The 22,141-nt window shown below is 43.9% G+C and overlaps 1 protein-coding gene across 4 annotated transcripts; it reads right to left on the bottom strand.

Moving 5' to 3' along the window:
• Positions 1 to 90: 90 nt before the first annotated feature.
• slka (STE20-like kinase a) lies at positions 91 to 20,741 on the bottom strand. Of its 4 annotated transcripts, none has more exons than XM_069144575.1 (19): positions 20,111 to 20,741; positions 16,038 to 16,202; positions 14,391 to 14,439; positions 13,674 to 13,823; positions 12,854 to 12,926; positions 12,309 to 12,503; positions 11,978 to 12,059; positions 11,679 to 11,810; positions 10,331 to 11,566; positions 10,069 to 10,199; positions 9,237 to 9,360; positions 8,677 to 8,856; positions 6,806 to 6,898; positions 4,031 to 4,160; positions 3,653 to 3,777; positions 3,293 to 3,487; positions 2,641 to 2,766; positions 1,981 to 2,094; positions 91 to 1,798 (listed from the first exon to the last, which is right to left on the bottom strand). In XM_069144575.1, exons 1-19 carry the CDS (start codon positions 20,258 to 20,260, stop codon positions 1,652 to 1,654), a joined length of 3,597 nt encoding a protein of 1,198 aa, XP_069000676.1. In that variant the 5' UTR covers positions 20,261 to 20,741; the 3' UTR covers positions 91 to 1,651. The 4 variants fall into 4 exon arrangements, with proteins under 4 accessions (XP_069000676.1, XP_069000678.1, XP_069000679.1 ...); XM_069144577.1 differs by lacking the exon at positions 6,806 to 6,898 and adding an exon at positions 5,311 to 5,382; XM_069144578.1 differs by lacking the exon at positions 6,806 to 6,898.
• Positions 20,742 to 22,141: the final 1,400 nt, after the last annotated feature.

The raw sequence follows: 22,141 nt of genomic DNA, 5'->3' as shown, positions 1-22,141 counted from the left end.
AAGTCACAAAAATAAATCTATTTTTGGACTCGTGAGTCTTGATATATTTGCATGACTAAGTTAACCTGAAAAACAATTTCCCTCAAGGTGTCAAATAAACAGTCAATATTTTATTTACAAGAAAAAACAAAAACAAAAACAAAAAGTCCTTTTATGAAGACACGTTAAATACATTTGATCTGACATGAAAAATGCATATACTAAGAATATTCATTGTGGTCGGGATGACGCATCAAAATGCTGTAACTTAACAAAATAAAAAAAAATATATATCTGAAGTCTACGAGTCGAATGGCGTAATTCACACGACAAAGTCTCTGGTAAAAATCCAGCATTTGTGACGAAACACCGGTCGATGTCCACGTCAGCGCCACAGAAATGATAAAATGCACAGATGATATGCGGCGGTAAAATAAACGTATCTCTTGTTGTAAGCCGTCGATACTCTCCTCACATTCGCACGTACGGCAAGGAGCTCACCGTGGAGAGAGATATACAGCGTCGATATGTTCTGGAGTTACAAGGCTTTTAGAAAACTGGACATAAAATACTGGGCATGTTTTCAAAAAAGATAAAATTATGAGTACTAAAAAAAAAAAAAAAAAAAAAAAAAAAAAAAAAAGCTGAAATTATTCAGTCAGTTTGGAGTTCGAATAGGCTCGGGTGAGACGAAGAACAGTTACTGCATATTTTTTCTTTTTTTTTTTTCTTTGTGGCAAAACAGTGCAAATCAACGGCGTTACATTCCTTCAGTGTTCATAACTTTACAACGAATCATTCGCTTGTGAGAACGCGGCTCTGAATAACTCCCGGAGGGCGAGGTGATTTGAAAAAAAAAACAACAACAAAACAAATTCTTAAAATTCCTCCAGGAAACGACAGGTCACGTCTGCGTTCAGCTCATCGGGTGGGATTGCGTTTGTTTTGCGCGACTGGAATACATCGATTTTTGCTCATGAACCTCTCGGGATGATCAAAATGCTCACGTCTGATTCAGCTTCAGGTACAAACACAACACGGTGCGCTCTTCTTCGTCTGGAGTCACGGCCTCGTGCGCGCCGTTTTCTTTTGACTCGTCGGTCGTCTTTTTCTGCTTCACGTGCGGCAAAACTAAATCTCAGGTCCGACTGGAAGGATTCAAATAACCTTTCGGCGTCTTGTGATGGTGAGCGGAAATGAGAACCGGTTGTTTTAAGTGCAAAACGTTCGGGGGACGGGAGGGGAGGGGAGGGGGAGGGGAGGGGAACCGTTTTTTACTGCGAGCGGTGGGGAACGTAGGGAGGAAACAAAAGAACACAACGAGGCACTGGAGATCATTCGTACTGCAGCGGGCTGCGCTTACAATAATCTGAGAAGCATGAGTGACCTTGGCTACCAAACCTGTTCAAATCTGAGCATGCTCCAAAAAAAAAGAAGAAAAAAAAAAAAAAAAAAAGTGCATATTATCCGTCGAAGAGATTTCCCAGCGAGCCGAGAGACCTCGATTAAGCGAGGGGGCGGTGTGCAGGCACGTCACGCTCTCTTAACGGCGGAATCAAAGCGGCGAAGACGTTGTCTTCCACGTCGATCGGCGACGGGTCGGAGAAATGGCGCCGCTCCGCCGGGAGGAAGAGCCCCGAGTTCGACGGCGGCGTGTTCGCGTCGGGCGGGGCTATAAACCGGAGTGGTGCAGGTTGGGGATGGGGTAAAATTTGGACACTCGGCTCTGCGTGGTGGGGTTAAGGCATTCGGATTCGCCGCTCATCTTGAAGAAGACCTCCTGCTCCTGGAGCTTCCGCGTGAACTCCTCCTCCAGCGCCTGCAGGGGGCAGCAGACACACACACACACACACACACACGCACGCACGCACACGCACACGCACACGCGACCGAGTCGACCGGCATGAAGATTGCCGTCGGAGGAAATCGCAGAGTCTGTCGAGGGTCAGACGCAGTACGACCGCGGAGACATGAAATCCTGAACGAGGACAGCGGACATACCTTCTTCCTGGGTCTCAGCTTCTCTCTCCACTCCTTGATCTCCTGGCCGTTCTCCTCGTCCAGCTCCTTCAGCTTTTGGGTCTCGTGTTCGATCAGAAGGTGACATTTCTCGTTCTGAAAGGATAACGTGGGTCAGGGGCGGCGCCGTCACAAATAATACGCCCCCGTGCCCTAGTGAATTTTACGCGTTATTTTTTTATTATTTCGCGTCTCTTTCTCAGGAGGAACGTCTTTACAATCCCAGCTAACGATAGCTGCTGTTGCTCAGACCGTGAAGCGGTGCGTCCTCGAAATATAAAGAAATTATTTCAGTCTCGGTGTCCGGTGCTTTAATGTTATATTTAGTATTCAGAGCAGCAGATGGCCTATAAAACGATTCCAATAAAAAAAAAAAAAAAAAAAAAAAAAAAATGAAGGGTGAACTAAAATTATATAAACGATGAGCTGAGTTTTAAGCATTATTTAAATATTTTCACAAATTATTGTTGTGTATTGAACACTTTGCAGCTTCGTAAAAATGTAGTTTCAACATTTAAACACAAAAAGTGAGAGAGAGAGTGTGTGTGTGTGTGTGTGTGTGTGTGTGTGTGTGTGTGCGCGTGCGTGCGTGCGTGCGTGTGTGTGTGTGTGCGTGCGCGTGCGCGCGCCAGTCAGCCAAACCTGCATCTGCTGCAGCTCCCGGATGTTTGAGTCACACTGCAGCTGCAGATCTCTCATCTGGTTTTCGTGTTTCTGGTGTTGATGGAGTCTCTCGTTCTTCTGCCTCTTTTCTTCCTGCGAAGCAAACTGGACCGCACAGACGGAAACACAACAGAGTGGTGTTCAGGACGCTTTCCACCCCCCCCCCAAAAAAAACAAAAACAAAACATGACGTCCAAAACATGTATCAGGCGATTTCTTTCCACGAGGACTCTGCTCGCGTCAGAGGTCGGAGTACCATAAAATGCTCGCGCCTGTCGGCGTCTGTTTCCCCCCCCCCCCCCCCCCCCTGCTGCGTTTCATGATGTTTAATATTTCTTCCCGGACTGCTCTCTTTGTTTTATCTGAACAAAACCAAAATGAAGCAACGCGGCGAGGAGGAGGAGGAGGAGGAGGAGGAGGAGGAGGGAAGGAGCCAAAAGGGTTTTGTGAACTGGTGACTGGACAGTCGCTGTTCTGGCTGGGATAATTGCCGTGTTTGTATCGGGGCAGGTCCTCCAGTAAGTGGGACTGCCAGCGTGACACAGCGCTGCTCAAAAAAACAAAAAAACCAACCCAAAGGCGATCCGCCTTCGGTCACTCTCTCCTTAAAGCGACACGTCGAAACGATTACCTGCTTGATCCGCTCTCTCTCCATCTCTGGAGTGATGGAGGCCGTGGCGGTGATGCGGAGGCTTTTCTTGAACATGGCCATGCGCGTCTTGGCTTCGCTGCGCTGGATCTTGGGCAGGCGAACCCTCTCTTGAGTCTGTTTGTTCTTCATCTCCTCGATCAAACGCTGGTTGTAGCGCAGCATCTGCTCCATCTCCTACACGACACACACACACACGCGCACGCGCGCACACACACACACACACACACACACACACACACACACACACACACACACGCGCGCGCAGCTCTCCGTTCAGCACGGTTATGGAAACGAGACTCCCGCTCTTCTCGGCGTCGGGTTTCCCGGTGAGCTCCTTACCTTCTCATGCCTCTTCAGCAGCTGGTGTCTCTGCATGAAGTACTGGTCTTTCAGCTGCTGCTTCAGCTGCTGGTGCTTCTCCTGCAGGTGGCGCTCCTCCAGCTCCCACATGGCTGCCTCTCTCGCTGCAAGAGACGCCGAAAGGCTCCCGTCAGCGAGGGAGACAACAAAAAACAACAAAAAAAAGGCGCGTGGACGGGGACACGTCGAGGGAACGAAAACAAAACGAGGAGCAGGTCGGACAGGCCGTAACGCGTCTAACCGAACGGGGACGGGCGTACTCTCGGTTTTTTTTGTTTTTTTTGCTTGAAATGCTCATCACGAGCGCAAATCCGGTTAACGGGCCTCGACTCCATCCGTCAGGCGCTTCCGTCCTACCTCTCATCAGCTGCTGCTTGTGGTTGAGGCAGTCCCTCTCGATGGTGGCGATCTCCAGCTTGTGCTGCTGGATGATCTTCTTCAGAGCTCCGTCCAGCTCCTGCTGCTGCTTCTGCAGGAACTCCTGCTCCTGAGGAGCCGCAGAAGGGGGGAGAGCGGTGAGGGGCAGCCGGAGGAGGAGCGTACAGAGGGACAGCGAGGAGGAGAGAGGAGAGAGGAGAGAGGAGGAGGAGGAGAAGAGAGGAGGCACGACCACAAAGATGTCACGGTACAAACGCATCTGCGGTGTCAACACTGCCTGAAATAAACATTGTGTAATCTAGTCATCCACTTCAAACTCAGTACAACACAAGAGCGCGAAGATGTCACGTCATCAACTGGACTCGGAGGAGGAGGAGGAGACACTCAGAGATCATGGATATGGCAACGATCCACAATGGAGGTGAAGAGAGAGAGAGAAAGAGACAGAGAAAGAAAAAGAGAGAGAGAGAGAGAAGGAAAAGTTTACAGTTTCAGTACATTCACAGTTTTATGTAAGACGGCATCCACAGTGACATTCACATCATCCAGAGCCCGGCCTGCATTACGCATGGCTCATTACATAATAACACGGAGGTATCTATTTATCCAATTCGCTTTTCTCTATTTGCACGGCATTGAAGAAGCTGTAATGATATCGTTTTTTTATTTATTTATTTGTTTATTTACAGCAGATCTTTAATACTTCGCTGGTGGCGAATTGTAGGTCGCGCTGCTATTACTTAGCTGTGATTATACGTCGCTGATCCTGTAATTACACAGGATTAATCTTATCGGCAGAAAACTGAGGTATCGCTGTCGTGATGAAGCGGAATCCAGATTGGGATGGTTAAAGTGCGAGTCCACAATCACTTCACGGGCAGCGCACCCAATCTGAAGCAAACAGTGTGGTGCGGTAATCACGCCGAGTACAATTCACAGACTTACAGATGCCGAGCGTTCGTGGATTGGTGAAGGAGAAATACTGAGCAGGGGGAGAAGAAGGAACCACTGCACAAACACAGTGATAACAACACGCACACGCACGCACGCGCACACGCGCACACGCACACGCACAAAATGCAGCCCATGCTCAAATGTGTGGTGAAACTGAGCCATCACGCACTGTCCCCGTCACGTAACTTCACACACATCTAGGAATGGGCCGGACACGGTAGAAAAATGGGAGAGGAGGAAGGGGAGAGAGGAGGAGGAGGAGGAGGAGGAGGAGGTGGAGGACGGGGAGGGGCGGGGGCACTTACATCCTGCATCTGAGCGTTGAAGAGTGCGCATGAGGACAACTGAAAAGACTGTATCATAACCTGGGCCACTGCCTGTGGATGAGAGCACACAGCGCACTCGCCCTGATTAGGGACATCAGCACACAGCAGGCTGAGGATCTCTCACACACACACACACACACACGCACAGACGCACACACACACACACAGCAGCACTCGCACCCGATTCTTAATGAGTTACGCAAGAGATGGGCTTTCCACTTTGGGAACGTCGGCGTGCACAGCTCTGCGTTAACGTTAGGAGCAACTTGATTAACCGGTCGTTAGGACTCTCCTCGTCTCGTCATGCCCGAAAGCGGCTCGCAGTTGCAGCAGCACGTCAGTCGACTCCAGCTCGTAAACAAGGCAGTTTTGTTAACTTTCCATGCATCTGGCTCACAGCGGGTTATGACGATCTCAGTTACCTTTCAAAGAAAAGACGGGCCTTCGTCCACATGACTCATTTCTAATTCATAAAAGACGCAAGGGGGAAGAAAAAAAAAACACAAAAAAAAAACAACCAAAAGTTTGGAAAGGGCTTTCGGTGCAGATGTCTACCGTGGAAACAAAAAAGCTCTGTCTGCGATCGCTCCCATCAGTTCATCAGTTCGCTGCTCTCGATGCGATGGAGACTGTGGGATGCTGAGGGCGGCTCGTAAACAGAGTGGGCGCTTGTGAATCATCATCACCGCAGTCTTTGTGATCACCTCCAGATAATCTCGCACGCAAGTAATATCAGAAGCAAATTTGGAAGAATTGCGTCGTGGGACGTTTAGTAAGCAGCGGTACCGCATGCTATGGAAAGAATATATTTTCCAAAGGATCAAATCCAAACACTGCAATTAACAGTTATTTATTAATACCAAACGTCTTGTTTTGTGCGATCTATGATTTAGAAATCCGAAAGGTGTTCGCTTTACTGTCAGAGATAATCAGCAAATATTTACATTTGAAGAAAATTTTAAATGTTGAATTTTGTCACTTTTTTTTGGGTTTTTTTGTTTATATAAGACTTTGAGAGTTTATTGATCCACTGCTGTTCAATGCAACGACCATGCTAAAAATTCGACCTTCTTTAACTTTCACAATGTTTTCATGAAATGTGTAAATTTCCGTTTCTTTGTCCTTCACATTTACAGATAGGAGCAGAATATTAGAAACATTAGGAATGCTTCATTTAATAAAAGGATAACCGACTGTTCAACTGCAGAAAAACGAAGGCGTACATTGTCTGGCGAAATCTTTGACGAAATGCCCGCAGTCAAAGAGGAAAACTCGAGAAAGAGAATTCTTCAGCTCGGTCGGTAGCAAATAGGGAGCGATTACAGACGCAGACATTCTTTGTGTTTGTCTGAATATGAATATCTGATGGAAATCAAATCAGGTCGCAGGGGGGAAACAAAAATTGAAAAGGAGAAAGGGACAGAAAAAGGCCTGTCAAGAGTTTTACGGAGTAAGAGAGCTGGTGACGCTTTACCTGTGCAATCTTGAGGAGCAATAGGTCCTCCTTTAAGCGTTTCATGAGCTCTTTTCTCATGCGTTTGGGTGCCTGTCCGACTTCCTGTTCGACCTACAAGTGTATGTGCGCAGAGACCGGTTGATTCTGAAAATCTCACAAAGCTATCCCAACAACAGCAGGTAGACATGCACGGCCCACTTTTGAAGCGGAGAGAGCCACCAACCGATATAAAGTCAGCATGCTGATTTTCCCCCCCGGCCCGCGTTTCATGTCCTGCTGAACAAATCTTAGCAGGTTCTGTGAGCGTGTCAGAGCTGCCAGTTTGAACCGCACGAGTTAAGATTCATTTAAAAAAAAAAAAAGAAAAAGAAAGAAAGAAAAAAAGAAAAGTAAAAAGAGATTCGATTGGTGCGTAGCAGAAGATGTTAGTCTCAAAAACAGCTCCACCTAAATAACTTTGCAGTCAATTAAGTCCCACAGCCATCAGTATGATTATTTTGACTCTTGAAATAAAAAAATTAAATAAAAAGCAGAGCAACTGAGCTGGAATGGTTCGATCATTACCACGTTTAGCAGTCCTGACCCGGGGACGGCTCAAGCATCCGCGTTTTCAATATGTAACTGAATAATAGATTAAGCTTCAAGCTCCCTATCTATCAAGGAATAGTTCTGCAGCTAGCTATTATTTTCTGATTAATCTGTTGATTATTTTCTTCATTAACTGATAAATTGCTCGGTTGGATAAAAACGTCCGAGTGAAAATCAAAATACCTTAAAGCTCAAGTTTGACCTGCCAGAGATATTCAGTTTACTATCATAAAACACTTTGGTTTTTTTTTTTACCTGTAACATTACACAAACGATAAACTGATTCTCAATGCAGTGGTTGATTAATTTCGATCGACCATTCCATATCAGTGCGTCTGACGCGAGGCTTTTATTACAGAACCCAAATGAGCCCGACACCACTCGGAAAAAAAATGTGGCCATCCCGTGACCAACGCCACCTCACACACTCATACAAGAGACACGGTTAGTTAAATACACAGTTCCAGTACATTTTCAACAAATAATACAACGGTGAAAAAAAAACATTTGATCAGTAGGCAAATGCTTAACAACAGCAAGAGCAACAGCAGAGGCTTGAAGCAACCGCAAGCCAACCTGAAATATGACAATATTTTCTAGCAGTAAGTAAACATGTGGCCCCGAACCAAACTGGGAGCAGCAGCGCATAAATCACCGCGGCGTGGTGATGCACAACGGATGCCACATCGTGCCGGCCATGAAAAAAAAAAAAGAAAAAAAAAGAAGCCGCATAAAGCAAAACTTACAAAGTGCAAAAAGCACACCCAAAAGCACCCGGCGGAGCGTTAAAGGCCGCTGAGGAGCAGCGAAAGAGGCAGCCGAGGCGGAATAAAGATCGAGCATGAAGGTGCAGCATGCCGAGGACACCCACCGAAATAAGACGTTTTACAAAGCCCGAGCTGAGAACGGAGCTTTTATAAAAAACGGTTCTTTAAAAATAACAAATAGGCTCTCGTAGCAAAGCATGAGGAGGCAACCCAAAAAAAAAAAAAAAAAAAAAAAAGAAGCCTTGAGGCAGATGAATAATGGATACGGCGACGTGGAGCGAACAGCATGGAGGAGAAAGATAGTACAGCCTGCGTGCTGCTGTCCGCGGGCACACGTACAGAACCCGACGGACCAGCGGGGCGCACCGCTCCCACAGGACCGGCACGACGCGGCCAAGAAAGCACACCGGGCCAAGCTGGTGAACACGTGCGTCGGTAAAACGGCTCGTACCGCACGCGGAGGGGCCGTCGACCCCGAACGGCCCACGGCGAAAGAGCTAAGCAGCCCGACCGGCGCTCATGCAGGGCCCGTACCTCTTTCTTCCGGTTCTTCAGCATGTTCTGGAACTTGGAGAGCTCCTTGTCTTGATCCGCTTTGATGCGTTTGGCTTCGTCTCGGAGCCGGCTGGTGTGGTCCTGTTCCAGGCGCTCGATGGTCTGTTTCTGCTTCTTCTCGAGATTCTCCACTTCCTGGTCGTATTGCCGCTTCTTAGCCTTCAGAATCAATAGACACCGGCATCAAGCCTGACAAAATGGCTACAAGGGTTTATTGTATGCTTTGGTATCATGAGATATATATTGGTTTTTAATTTTTTTTTTTTTTATTGCTTATAAATTGCTTGTATATTCAGTCAAATTCTAATTAAATCGAATGAAAGTTTCTGATATTATCATTAACTGGTCAAAGAGAATTGCATCTCAGTGGAAATAACATGTCTCGGGTGATGGTAAAAGACTGATGTCTGGCTGTTCGTTTTCATGCAAACCCCTCCATTAGATTTTGAGATGAAGCAGCTAGTTTAGCGAGAAGTTTGCCAAATAAAGAAAAGCAAAACAAAGCATCACGCCGCTGCGGTTTGAAGGAACTGACTCACAGTAGTTTCCTGTTCAAAGCGCCGGTAGATCTGCTCTCTCTGCTGCTGCAGCTTGTTGCTCAGCTGCTGCTGCGCCCTCTGCTCCTCTTTTTGAAGGAGGCGCAGCTCTCTCAACTCCTGCCGCCTGAGGAAACCACGCCAACAGTGTCGTCAGGTTGCCACAATATTTACTTATCTCTAACTTAATAGTTTATTCACAAAAGAAATGTGTATTTCTTATTTCTTCGATGGGATTTCATGGTTGCAAATACATTTTTCGTTCATAGTACGCAACAGAAGGGTCAACATTAGCGTCGCATTCATATCTAATAGAAGACTGTTCTTTAGTCCCTCCAGGAAATTGCAATGAAATAGCAAATAAAGAAATCACTTTAAACGTCTCAAATTATGTCACGATTTTTGAGAAAAGCCGCCGCAAAAGTCAAACATTTCCGATTGTAACAATCACAAAAAAAACTCCTGGAGGGACTCCTTCTTCTCATTCTCTGATGATTCTGGCTTCACTCTTTTTTTTATTATGGGCTTTCAAACTGATGCATGTTTACTCTGTACATTAGTGACACAAAGTTATAAACCCAACAACTGAAAGTCAGACAGCTCTTGTATAAACAGTCGCAGCAGCATGTCTCATGTCTTTAAAAGGCAACACGGGAGATGACAGTAAAATGTAACATAACGCAGCATTCATCACGGGAGATAACCCATCTCGCGTTTGTAAAAAGCTGTGGGAGCTGCGAAATGATCGAGAACTATTTAAGGCAGACATGTTAAATAGGTCATGTCCCACATTTAGACCAACAGTGTGTCAAGCAAATTGGACAGAGAGACATACCTCAGGAACCTCATCTCCTCGTTCTTGGTGTCGTTATCAGTCACTATCTTTGATGTTGTCACGCTGACCTCCACACCGTCCACCAGGAACTTCCGTGTCTTCTTCAAAGTCTTCTTCTGACGTTTTGATTCCTAAAAAAAACAAACGAAGAACGAAAGAAAGAAAGAAAAAAAAAACCAGGGATGTTTTTGAGGCTCTAATAATCATAATAGCGTTGATAATTTCATAACTGAGGGTGTCAGAGAGGCATTGATTGTATTACCTGCAGAGACACAGAGCCCCCTTCTTTGCTCTTGGACAGGAAGCTCGAGATGGACAGATTGAGGTCGAGGCTGCTGCTATCAGCAGCAGAGCTACTTCCAGAGTCCGAGTCCTTCTCCGCATCTGGTTTGATCACAGCAGGGCTTCCGTGCTCCATCTTGGTTTCTGAATCGGTTTCACTCTCCGGGACAGAGACGGCATCTTGGGAAGTGCTCTCATCTGCACAAGTCGCCTTCACCTCTTCGTCCTTCGGAGGGACGTCTTCGGATGGGGCCACTTGTTCAGAATCCTCCGAGGCATCTTTGGCTTCATCACTGACTCCATTAGTGGATTCAGCTGGTACTTGTTCCTCCAGTTTGACCTCCTCTCTGGTCTGATCTTCTTGTTCAGGCTGCTCTGGTTCCTCAGGTGCTTCATGCTTAGGCTTCTCTGCTGGCTGACTTTCTGTGGCCTTGTTCTCCAGCAGAACCTCAGCAGATGTCTCATCCTCACGCGACTTTGTGTCCGTTTCTCCATTTAGATTTGTGTCCATTACATTAGGCTCTATATTCTCCTTATCTACAATTTCATCTGTGCTATTAACCATGTCTTCTAAGCTGTCCTCAGACACTTTTTGTTGAGGTGCCTCCTCACCTGGTTCTCTCTTTTCTTCATCTGCCTGTACCACTTCTTCTGATATGGATTCAGCTTTTTCTGGTTTATCTTCAGGCTGCTCTTGTGATTCTGTAAATTCTTCTGTGGCCGTTTTCTTTTCTTCCTCTTGTTTCACTTCCTCTGGCTCTCTTTCCTCTTCTATTACTTGGGTAGGCTCGTCCTCCATTTTCTTTTCTTCTGCCTCCTTCTGCTCCTCCTTTGTTTCTGGACCATCTGTTGTATATACAGGTTCTTCAGGCTGTGAAGCTTCAAGCTCAGCAGGAATTTCTGCAGCTTGATCCCCTTCTGGTTTAGGCTCCGCAGAATCTTGTGAGATAGAGTCCTTACTGGGCTCTATTAGTCCGGGGGCCAGATCTTCATTACTGGCATCAGACACCTCATTGAGTTTCTCCCCCTCAGTCTTGTCTACCTCACTCGTTCCAAGTCCTTCATCAGAGAGCTTATCGCTGCTCCGGTCCTCAGCAGGCTCAGCCTCCGCCTTCTCTGTAACAGACTCGAGGGTGGAGGGAGTTGGTGGCACTTTGTCATCCTCCGAGCTGGCCACACTGGCATCAGATGGCGCTCGTTTGTGCCCAGGAACCGCCTGAAGAAAAATACAAAATCATGCAGGAACCAAATCACATAATTTAAAAAACATTTGGCTGAAAAGCATTATGCTTATTGTTGTACACAAACACCCGATAAAAGCTACATACCACAGGTGTATTAGGCTCTTCTTCCTCCTCCTCCTCTTTGCTATCCTCGATCTCTTCTGTGACTTCAGCCTTGGCCTCGGCTATGAGCTCTCTGAGAGGTTTGCTATTAGTCACCCTGGTGACAAAAGGATGCTACATGGATGGACAGGAACACAAAGACATCAACGTGAAATAGAAATCTTTATCCTTTAAACACAGTCTGAAAATTGAATACATTTCTTATGACATATTTGTGTGCGTTCTCTGTTTTATACTGTAGTCTGTGTGGATGGTTGCGTACAGTTACGAGGGCAGCCCACCTGAAGAAGCTGTAGTGCGCCGCACCTGTTGTCCACATTCTTATCAAGAGCTTTCCGCAGAAAGTCATTGAATTCTGGTGACCTTTGAAAACAAATTAAAAAAGAATCGGTTTGTTGGCCAAAGAACGGAGCAAGTGTCCCTGGGTACTGCTTTGAGGGATAAAAAAAAAAAAAAAAAAAAAAAAAAAAAATGAATGACACGTCTTCCTCCTGCAGCCATTCACTTAAACATTAACAATTCATCACTCTCCCACACATTAAACACTCAACATATCCTTATCTCCAGTCCGGAAACATTCCTCTCTAGTATATCACCAGCGCAGCATCTCACCAGCGAGAAGGATGCATGAGTGTGGGCGGCTCGGCCTTGGCTATTTTCAGTAGCACTCGCATGGGATTCATCTCGTGGTTTGGCGGTTCAATCTGTGCGAGCTCTATGAGCGTCACCCCGAGGGACCAGATGTCGGCTTTGTAGTCGTACGGACGGTCTTTGGAAGTTTCGCACATCACCACCTCTGGAGCCATCCTGCAAAGATTTCAGTCAGTAAGTGGATTTGTAATTGTGTTGAGCAAATTTCAGACCGCAAGTTAATGTGCGGATAACTTTCCGATTCTTGAGCGTCAACTTGCTTTTCGTTTTCAAGGGGAAAAAAAGGTCAATACTGTGTGGAACTTGAAAGATAGGAGGCCTATTCAGGATTTAAAGATGAGGTCATCAAACACTTAAGTGTATCTAAATTGCTGAATGAGCCACATTCAATGGCGATTTTTGTGAGACGGCACAGAAAAATAACCCCCCAGGCTGTGGGACTCGCTGAGACGATTATCAGAAGGAAAGGGGTGAATGCCCTCTTGTATCCAGGCGGTGTGACTCACCAATATGGCGTACCGATGAAAGAATCTCTTCTCTGTAACGTCTTGGTATTTTTAGCGGACACCCCAAAGTCAGCTGAAAGTACAAATAAATTCTCATTCTTTTCATCACTGAAACAAGCTAAACTGTATCATGACACGATGCGAAACAGTGAATCCAACAGGACGGAAGATATATCATTTCGCACATTTCTCGTAGAGTAATGCAGAACCTGCTTTAAGTTCTCATATAAGAACCCTACAAGTGAGCAGTAAATGTCCCTTTCATGATGCTGTCGGGGGTTCATCGTCATTTCCAGCAGCTTGGTTACCTGCGCAGCTATTTCAGCCTGCTGTCTCTTCTTCTCGCGTCACTTACAGTATGGACAAGTTAGAGGGGAAAAAGAGCTCTATCATTAAGTCCCCGGTGACTGGCTTGCTAATTACTGTTTGCCAGTGACCCTCCTCCTACAGAACATGAATCATCGGGGAGCCAGCAGCTATGGATGCTACAGCAGCGACCTGTGAATGCTTTTACTTCTCGAATATTATGTAACTGATTCAATGGATCACCAACTTCAGTACACAAGTGGTATCGAAAAGAAAAAAAAACAGTACAGAACGCACATTGCTTTGTTTTGGAATTTCTTTTATAACTTGATGCCACGTGAACGTCTTTGGTCACTACCATCTCCAAAGTCAAGTCACAAAGGGATCCACAGTTGACTTTCCTAATTAGCTTTCTGTGGTATTCTTAAATGCCCTTACTGAATAACTCCTCACATAAATTATTATGGCAAATGCAACAACAAAAGATGCGAGTTTTTTTTTTTTTTTTTTTTACCAAGTTTTACATCTCCTTCCAAGGAGAGGAGTATGTTCCCGGCTTTCAAGTCTCTGTGGATGACCTTATTCTCGTGGAGGTAAATCAGGGCCTCCAGGGTCTGCCTACACACCACACGGATCTGGGGCTCCGTCAGGGGTCTCTCCAGTTCTGTGGATAAACACGCACAGACAAAATAAGTCAAAATTTCTCCCTGATGATATGTTGTGGTGTTTTTTGTGATGAACATTTGCAGACACAGACTGGGCCATCTGCATAAGTTGCCATCACATGTGATGCTGTGATGGTATCCAATAGCAACTGGAGGATAAAACTCCACCCTTACATCAGCCAGCATGTGTGAGTGGACAAATCTAAGTGAGTCATACCACAGAACAAAATGCACCAACATCCAACGGTGGAATGAATTAATTGGCGTCTTTGTCATGGTAATTCATATGTAAGAAAGAGTGGAGAGGCGTTTGTTCAGGCTTCAAAACAAAACCGAGAAACTGCATGGACTAGAAGTGGACTAACCGCTCCTTGAAACCTGAGCTACAATAATTACACAGTTGGAAAGGCCTCTCCAACTGGGGAGAGGGAGGGAAAAAAAAAAAAATCCCACAGTGGAGGCTTCAGGGTGGAATAAAAAGAGTTGGCACTCGAGGATGGAGCAAAGAAAAAAGCTCCAGGACTTTATAGTGTTTTTCTGTTTTCTTCAGTGTATGAGGGACTTACCCAGCATGATGGCATCGACTGCTCCGCCTGCACAGAACTCGATCAGAATCTGCAGTGATCACACAAAAGTGCAACAATAAGTAATATATTGCAATGTAGCATGGGGTTTTCTTCAAGAGAAAACTTGTGTTATCTAAGGTAGGTGAACACAACACGACCCTTATTGATATGACACAACCACCCCTATTCTATGTTATTGATTACACTGTGGAGACATTCCAAGAAGCCGATCAATCAGACACTAAACGGCTGTACTGAGCATCTTCTATATACATATTTTATATATATACAGATGCTATATACACATATATAAAAATAATAATTATGATGTCCACTCTGAAGTCAGTGCACTGAAACAGTAATAGATACAATATATACTTCCTACAACTGAAAGAAGCCACAGTGCATTACATGAACATAATACTGCTCTCTAATCCTGTTATTGAGATGCAAAACTGGACAGCATCTGACCTCAGTTGTAAAAGCTGATGTAATGTACCCGACCACCACTTCATCTGTATTGGCTTTGCCAGCATGTTACGTGGCATCTCAAGGTATCGGATGACACACAAAAATCAATCAGAGCTACAACCGAGCACCACCCACTATTCAGGGACTCAAACAAAGAGAAGAAACAACGTGGTTATTCCTGTTGTGCATCACAATTCATCATGCCCTGAGAATCTTTCTTATAAAGTACATTCTTATGACTGTAACAGGTGTGTGCACAATTTAAAATACGCTACTCATAAACTCAGGTTAAATGAAAAATCACGCATCAGCGGCGTTTTGTTTTTCCCTTGTAGAAAACATTAACTCGACACCCAACGCATGCAAAGCAGAGGCAGTTACGCATTTTTCATTTGGCTTAAAGATGGGGGCCGGAGGGACAACCTGCATGCAGCTCTGAATTATTCACAGGTACTTTCTCCAGCCACCCAAACCACTCCATTATCTTCCCATAGTTGTGGCCGGTCCACAAGGGACAGCCACATGACACCACCTGCCTGGACATAATTGCTCTGGGGCCTCTTAGTGTACACTGAATGGGATCTACTAAGCACGTATTAAAACTGCACTCTCTGCTCACAGTAAAACGGCCTGATAAGGAAGCAGCTGCAGCACCAGGTTCACCGATTTTGTTGTTGTTGTTGTTGTCATTATAAAGAACCATGTTCACTGCTGAGGAGTTGTAGCAGGGAAAGAATGAGGTCAAAATGTGGACTTTTCAGCTGGAAGCTCCAACTGATATCAGAAAATTACATAACCTACATTTTAGAAACATACTTCTTCAGTTATAAAGAAAAAAAACCCATCAATTTATAGATGTGTGTTGTATAATAATATCTGTATTTCTAATTGGAAATCCTACAGGAGAGCATGCGGTCCTAGCCTTGTACGAGCTTCAGACTGTGTCACACGATCATTCTAAAAAGACTGCGCTGCTATTATCCTTTAACCGAATGATGCAAGAGTCCTATGAGAAACGGCATAACGAATAGTGGCGTGTGATGAATGTGTGTGTTTTCATGCGTGACTGGCTCACTCCCTCTTTGTCTCCTTGGCTTCGAATCAACAGCAAAACACAAGAATAATAGAAGAAAAAAAAAAAAATACTTCTTTCAGTCAGGGCACTTGCTTCCTTACCCAGAGTTTGTCTTCAAAATAGAAGGCATCCAGCAGTTTGACAATGTGATGGTGGTTGCAGGAGGCCAGGATGTCAATCTCGACCATGTAATCCTCCAACTCATCCTCTGTCTTTGTGTCAATGACCTTAGCAGCAGCGAGGGTCCCGTTCTGCTTGTTCTGTGCCTGTAGGCAACATGAAAAAAATGGCAAATTATAGATTCTCACAACACAAAATCTATGAAACAAGAACGATAAAGAACATTGGGGATTGCATCAGCTGAATATGTGTGCCAATATTTTTTCAAATATTTCTTTGACAGACCATCCATTAACATGAACAATTTTGTAAAACAAAGAAAGAGGAATAAACACTAGAGTGCTTTACTGCTTAAAATACATGAATATCTAGGAGGATTACATCTCTATAAATACATTTAATAAAGACTTACGATAACATGTTTTATACTGAAAAGGAAAATTTCAACAAAAAAAACCCAAAAAACAAAACCACAGCAACCATTTGAAGTCAAAATATTTACCATACACCCTGTCATCTTCTGACTAAGAAAAGCCTACCTTGTGAAACTGTGAAGCTCGCTTCCTCCTCTTTTTCTCCCCTCTCTTCTTTCTTTCTTTTCACTTTTGTTTCACCAATTATAGTGTCTAATATGAAGTGAGAGGTTCTATTAGACCTATTAAACAGGCTTCTATATTGGTAACTCGTATCCAGAAATGGCAATTCCTGATTAGGCTGCACTGAAGAAACTAAACATGACCACAAGTAGCTGAGCAGTTGTTGTTGTTTTTTTTAAAGGCCGGCCTCGGACTTCGTGTTTATGGATACCGACACAATCTCTGGGAGTTGGGGAAAAAGAGGAGGGAGGGAGTGTGGAGGCCAACTGCTGCAGAGTGTGTCAGACCCTATATTTACACACGTCTGACCTGACACCCTCCCCGTCTCTTTCCTTTTTGTGCTGGCTGACGCCTGTGTGGCACATTGGCCATCACTGATACACATTCAACGTGAGCTTCACCATGGGAGTGGACGGCGATGATTTGTGAGTCGCAGAGCAGCCGGTGGCCTTCGATCACAATGAACATGGCATTTTACACTTTCTAAGACTCTTTATCTGCCGGTCTGTTTTGAGTTTGTGTCGCAACAATTTAAGGGAGATGCAGAACCCCTCACAATCTTACACACCAGTCGGTCATTTGACCTGTCTGAATGTGAATAAATTGGGGTAAATCTCCACCCGTAGGGGATGTTTGCCCCTCATGTCATTACAAAGGCACATTAACGCAACCATGTGAAATAACGCGCCGTGTCAACAGAATTATCTGAGCAGTGTGTGTTAGGTCGCAAGAATGTCTATGACAAACCTGTTCACTAGTTAAAAGGTACGACACAACCTGTGCCTGAAGCGAGTTAAGGACTTTCTCCACCTCTCTCACCCAGCTGGTTCAAAACAGCTGATTCACACTTTGCTGGCAATCTTTGCCGCCCCGCCCGAAGGAAGCAGCCATTAAAAGCCTGTCAAATAACTGATGAAGTGTGTGTGTTGATGGTGATGTGAGCTCATGAAGGAGGCAACTCATCCCTATCCCTCATCTCGGCGTGGAAACAGCGAGTCAGTGCTTTGTCAGGTGGATATTAGTCAACTTTACAGCTTCAGCCTGACAAAGTATGAAACTCTTCCTGGCTTTCATCACAGTTCGGCAATCAGCTTAGAAGACAAGGAAACAAATAAAGGGAAATGAATATTTATGGGTCATTAACTGCATTATTTGATCACAAGGGCTACAGGAAGGAACAACATAAGTAGCGCACAGAGAACGAAGCTGCTTAGCAGAGATTACTGCAAAAAAAAAAAAAGAAAAGAAAAGAAAAAGTCACGAAATGAAGAAGTGGAGCTTCATGTGGAATTTATACAACTATTAGTTTACTAAAATTATGATATACTGTATGATACTCTTTGTTCCTTATCTTGCAAGTTGCATAAAAGAGGTTGCATTTAAATTATCTTCAAGTTAAAAAAAAAGAAAAACACTTTAACTTTCACTCGAGCTACAAATAAATCAACACTGACCTTTTCAAAGGCTTTTCTATGACTAACACTAATTTCACGTAAAAATAACTTGGAAAGGCGAACGAGTCAGCAGAGATTACAGGTGGTGGACACAAAAGTATGAGGCCCAAGTCATATAGTGAAACCCAACACTGTAAACTGCAGCTGTAGAAAAAAAAACTACAGAGGAAAACAACCCTTCTCTGCTACTCTAACTCTCATCAATAACTAAAATATCTAAGCAAATAGCATTTGTTTGGGGTCTTTTTCAATAAATTATACCAACAGAGCCCCACCCCCCCCCCTTACTTTTAGGATTAGGTTTAAAACCTTCCTTTTAAAGAAAGATTATAATTAAGGCTGGCTGAAATTATCCCAAACCAACCCGTGGCTATAAAAATGTTTTTCTCTCTAAGCATTTCCCACTACTGTTTGTTTTTCTTTTCCACAACACTGATATCTTAACATTAATAAATCGTCATGGTTGTTCTTTATTCACTGTAAGTACACAACTAAAACCTTTAGTTACCGTATGCTCTATGTTTGCTCTTGTGTATAACAATATTGCATATTGATTTCACATTTCCTTGACATTACATTACATTACATTGAGCTGACGCTTTTATCCAAAGCGACTTACAACACACCGATGGCACACCATCGGGAGCAATTTTAGGGTTCAGTGTCTTGCTCAAGGACACTTAGGCATGTGGACAGGAGGAGCTGGGATCAATCCACCAAACTTCTAGATTAGTGTGCAACCCACTCTATCGACTGAGCTACAGCCTCCCTTGACGCCATTATAATGCGCTTGTCTTTTATTCTACAGCATCGGGACTATGGTGTCTTTACACTGTAAATACATGTAATTGCTCTGTGCTGGTGCTACAGGTATTGTGTCCGGTAGAGCTGCAATGATTAGTCGTTCAATCGATCAGTTAATCAACGGAAAATGAACCGCAAACTATTTTGATAACAAATTAATCGTTATGAGTCTTTTTTTTTTTTTTTTAATGAAAAAAATGCCTAAATTCTCTGATTCCAGCTTCTTAAATGTGACTCTGATGGTACAGCAGGTTGCCCACTAATGGTAAGGTTGGCGGTTCAATCCCCGGGTCCTTCTGTCCAAATGCCAAAGTGGGAGGCAAAATTGTATGAGATTTCAGACAGCTAAAGTGCAAAAGCGCAGGCCATTCATCAATTTTCAGCTTCCCCTTTGGCTTTGGGAAACAAAAATGTAATGTTTTCCCCATTTTCTGACATTTGCATGTTAATCAAGACAAATAAATTGATTGTGAAAATAATCATTATCTGTACCCCTCCACATATACCCTATGTGAAACAAATAAACCATAAACCCAAAGGCACAGACCACTACACCAAATTGACACACACACACACACACACACACACACACACACACACACGTGTATAACATAAACAAACAAGTCTGTATACCAAGTCGATTTTACTTGTAAGGACACCAGCTGTTTGCGTCTGTGCCGTCTGCGGTCTCTCAGACCATCCGATTTGACATTTGTGAAGCCATGTTTATTCTGTGAAAGTGAACCACACCTTCAACAGTTTTACCAAAGCCAAGTGCAACTCAATGACACAGCAATGTCATATTTTATTCCCTGACGATGTAACAAGAAGCCTGCCTTAAACCTCGCAAATAGCAAACGCCCCTGGCACACTGTCTAGGTGAGTTTAAAACGCTCAGCCTCTAGTCACGTTTCTTTGCATGAAGGATTTAGTAAGGAGGCAAGAGTTCAAGTGAAGTCCTCGTTTGAAATGAAAATGTAAATTAATGAGGGTCTGGAGGCCCTGTTTGGGTACTTGTGGCCTGAGCGAGGGCTGTGCCACCCCTGCTGTCATCTTGACGTTTTCATCTTTTGACCCGCAAGCAAACAACGTGCAAACCAGTGTAGGCCAGTATCTCAAAGAAATGGGTTAGAAACCCCCCCCCCCCCCCCCCCCCCCCCAAAAAAAAAGGCGGATGTAACGCGAAACACGTTAACTTACCTTGAACACTTTCCCAAACGCTCCATCTCCCAGTTCCCCGATTATGTCCCAGATTTCCTCCGGGTTGACATCTCTGTGTACGTGTTCGTACTGCTTCTTTTTCTTATCGGGCCCTAATTTGAATATCTTGCGAAAATTGAAGAAAGACATCTTTCTCAAGATATGAACTGCAAGAGCTGTGCTGCGGATGCGGTCTCTTCTTCGGTTATTTCCGCCAAGACAACCGAGCGGTTTCCTCCCGACGCGGAGCTCAAATGGCTATCGGAGCGAGGGCATGCGGGCGTGAAATGAAGGCGGACGGGCCGGCAAGCGAAGCCATTCAGCGATGATAATGTCAATTATAACTTCCCTCGACGGCGGTTATTCACAATCACATCGTAGCTCGCAGCCTTGACAGGACGCTTGAGGAGGAGAAGAGGAGTTCGCTGTTCCGCAAAGGCTGCTGTTTCCGTTTCAGACGACCGACATTAAACCAGACCGCAAATATCGACCATATCTTGACACTGGACGCGACATTTTAAAAATTATTATTATTATTATTATTATTATTTTTTATCGTTTACCAAGGGAAAAAGAGATAAACGGACCTCATGCTTTGGCTGGCTGGCTGACCAAACAAGAACTTAGCGGATCACCGTCAAGCTGGTTTAGCGCATTACCATTGAAACTTCCGTTGAAACTTTTCAAAATAAAACACGTTAGTTTCTTAACCTTGCTTTAGTTATACAAGCGCCTTTATACTAACGTGTACACCGAAGGACTTTATATTAAAACAACACACAAGAAGAAAATATTTGTTTAAATTAAGGAAAAAAAAATTAAATGCAAGGAAAAATAATTACCCCAATAACAAAAACAATACATCACTGTAATATATTTAAGAAATAAACCAACCTATATTCCCACAAAAAAAGTAAACATTTTAAGATTTCTGGAGAATTATACAATTTTTACTTCAATTGGACCGAATACTATTGGAGATTTATCTTATACGATTTTATTGCATAAAATCATATGACTTATCCTTTGGGGTAAAGGATAAAAATCCTCACATGAATCAAACACATTTTGGGTAATGTGTTAAAAAATAGTCATAAATAGAAGTCAATAAAATAGAATAAACTCCCAGGACAAAAAAAAAAAAAAGATTAAAACTAAGGTTATAGGCTACTCCGTTTAAAAAAAATAAAAAAAATAATAAGTTTTACTTGAAATATTTTACATTCCCACTTTGGTGTTTGAGGACTAACCGTTAGACACTCCAGTTTACAAATCTTATTTTTCATAAAAGAAAATTATCACCAATTGAAAGTAGTCATTGCTAGACAAGAGACATCACGCCTTTACTTTGGAGGATGAATCTTAGTGTTTCCGTCGTCAGCTGGTCTGTCACCGGTCGGCTTGACGTAGTTAGTCAGCGGCGTCTGTTTCCTGAATGTTCCCGGGAGGTCGAGCTCTGCACAGCGGCTCAGCCCCTTCGCCTCTACCACGCATGCTACTCGTCTTCCTGTCGTCATGAAGGGGAGAAAATGGAAGAAGTTGTTTTACATTTTAGCCCCATTTAGCTTCATTTTATGTGTGTGGGAGTGAGATGATGTAAGCTGAGTGATCAATTCATGTAATTAAGCAGTCAATTCGCAGTCTGAGCCAAGGCAACTAAAGATAGTGTCATTAAATCTAACTGGCCTTTTTATTTGAATAATTTACAGCAAAGTAAGTCGCTATATCAATACAATAATGAGTGTGAAGCAATATAGGCAGCGGTAGAAGTAAGAGTCCTACTTAAGTCAAAGTACAAATTAAGGTATTGGCTGCAAACTGTAGCCTACAGTACATTCAGTATGACATCATTACATTATTATTACTGCAGCATCAGAGTTGTTTGAACTACTTTAGGTATGTCCAGTTTTATATAGCAGTTAAACCTGAGGATTTGTCAGATGATTACCCAGAGGAAAGAAGAAAACAATATTCACAAACAGACCTATATTTTCAGTTTTTGGACATTTTCTCTACTCCTTGATAATAAGA

The sequence above is a fragment of the Embiotoca jacksoni genome, unplaced genomic scaffold, assembly GCF_022577435.1.
Source record: "Embiotoca jacksoni isolate LCO1_2020_lvr unplaced genomic scaffold, fEmbJac1.0.p SCAF_12, whole genome shotgun sequence".
NCBI classification, from domain to species: domain Eukaryota; kingdom Metazoa; phylum Chordata; class Actinopteri; family Embiotocidae; genus Embiotoca; species Embiotoca jacksoni.
The sequence above is the reverse complement of the archived record's forward strand: the minus strand, read 5'-3'. Positions and strand labels throughout refer to the sequence as shown.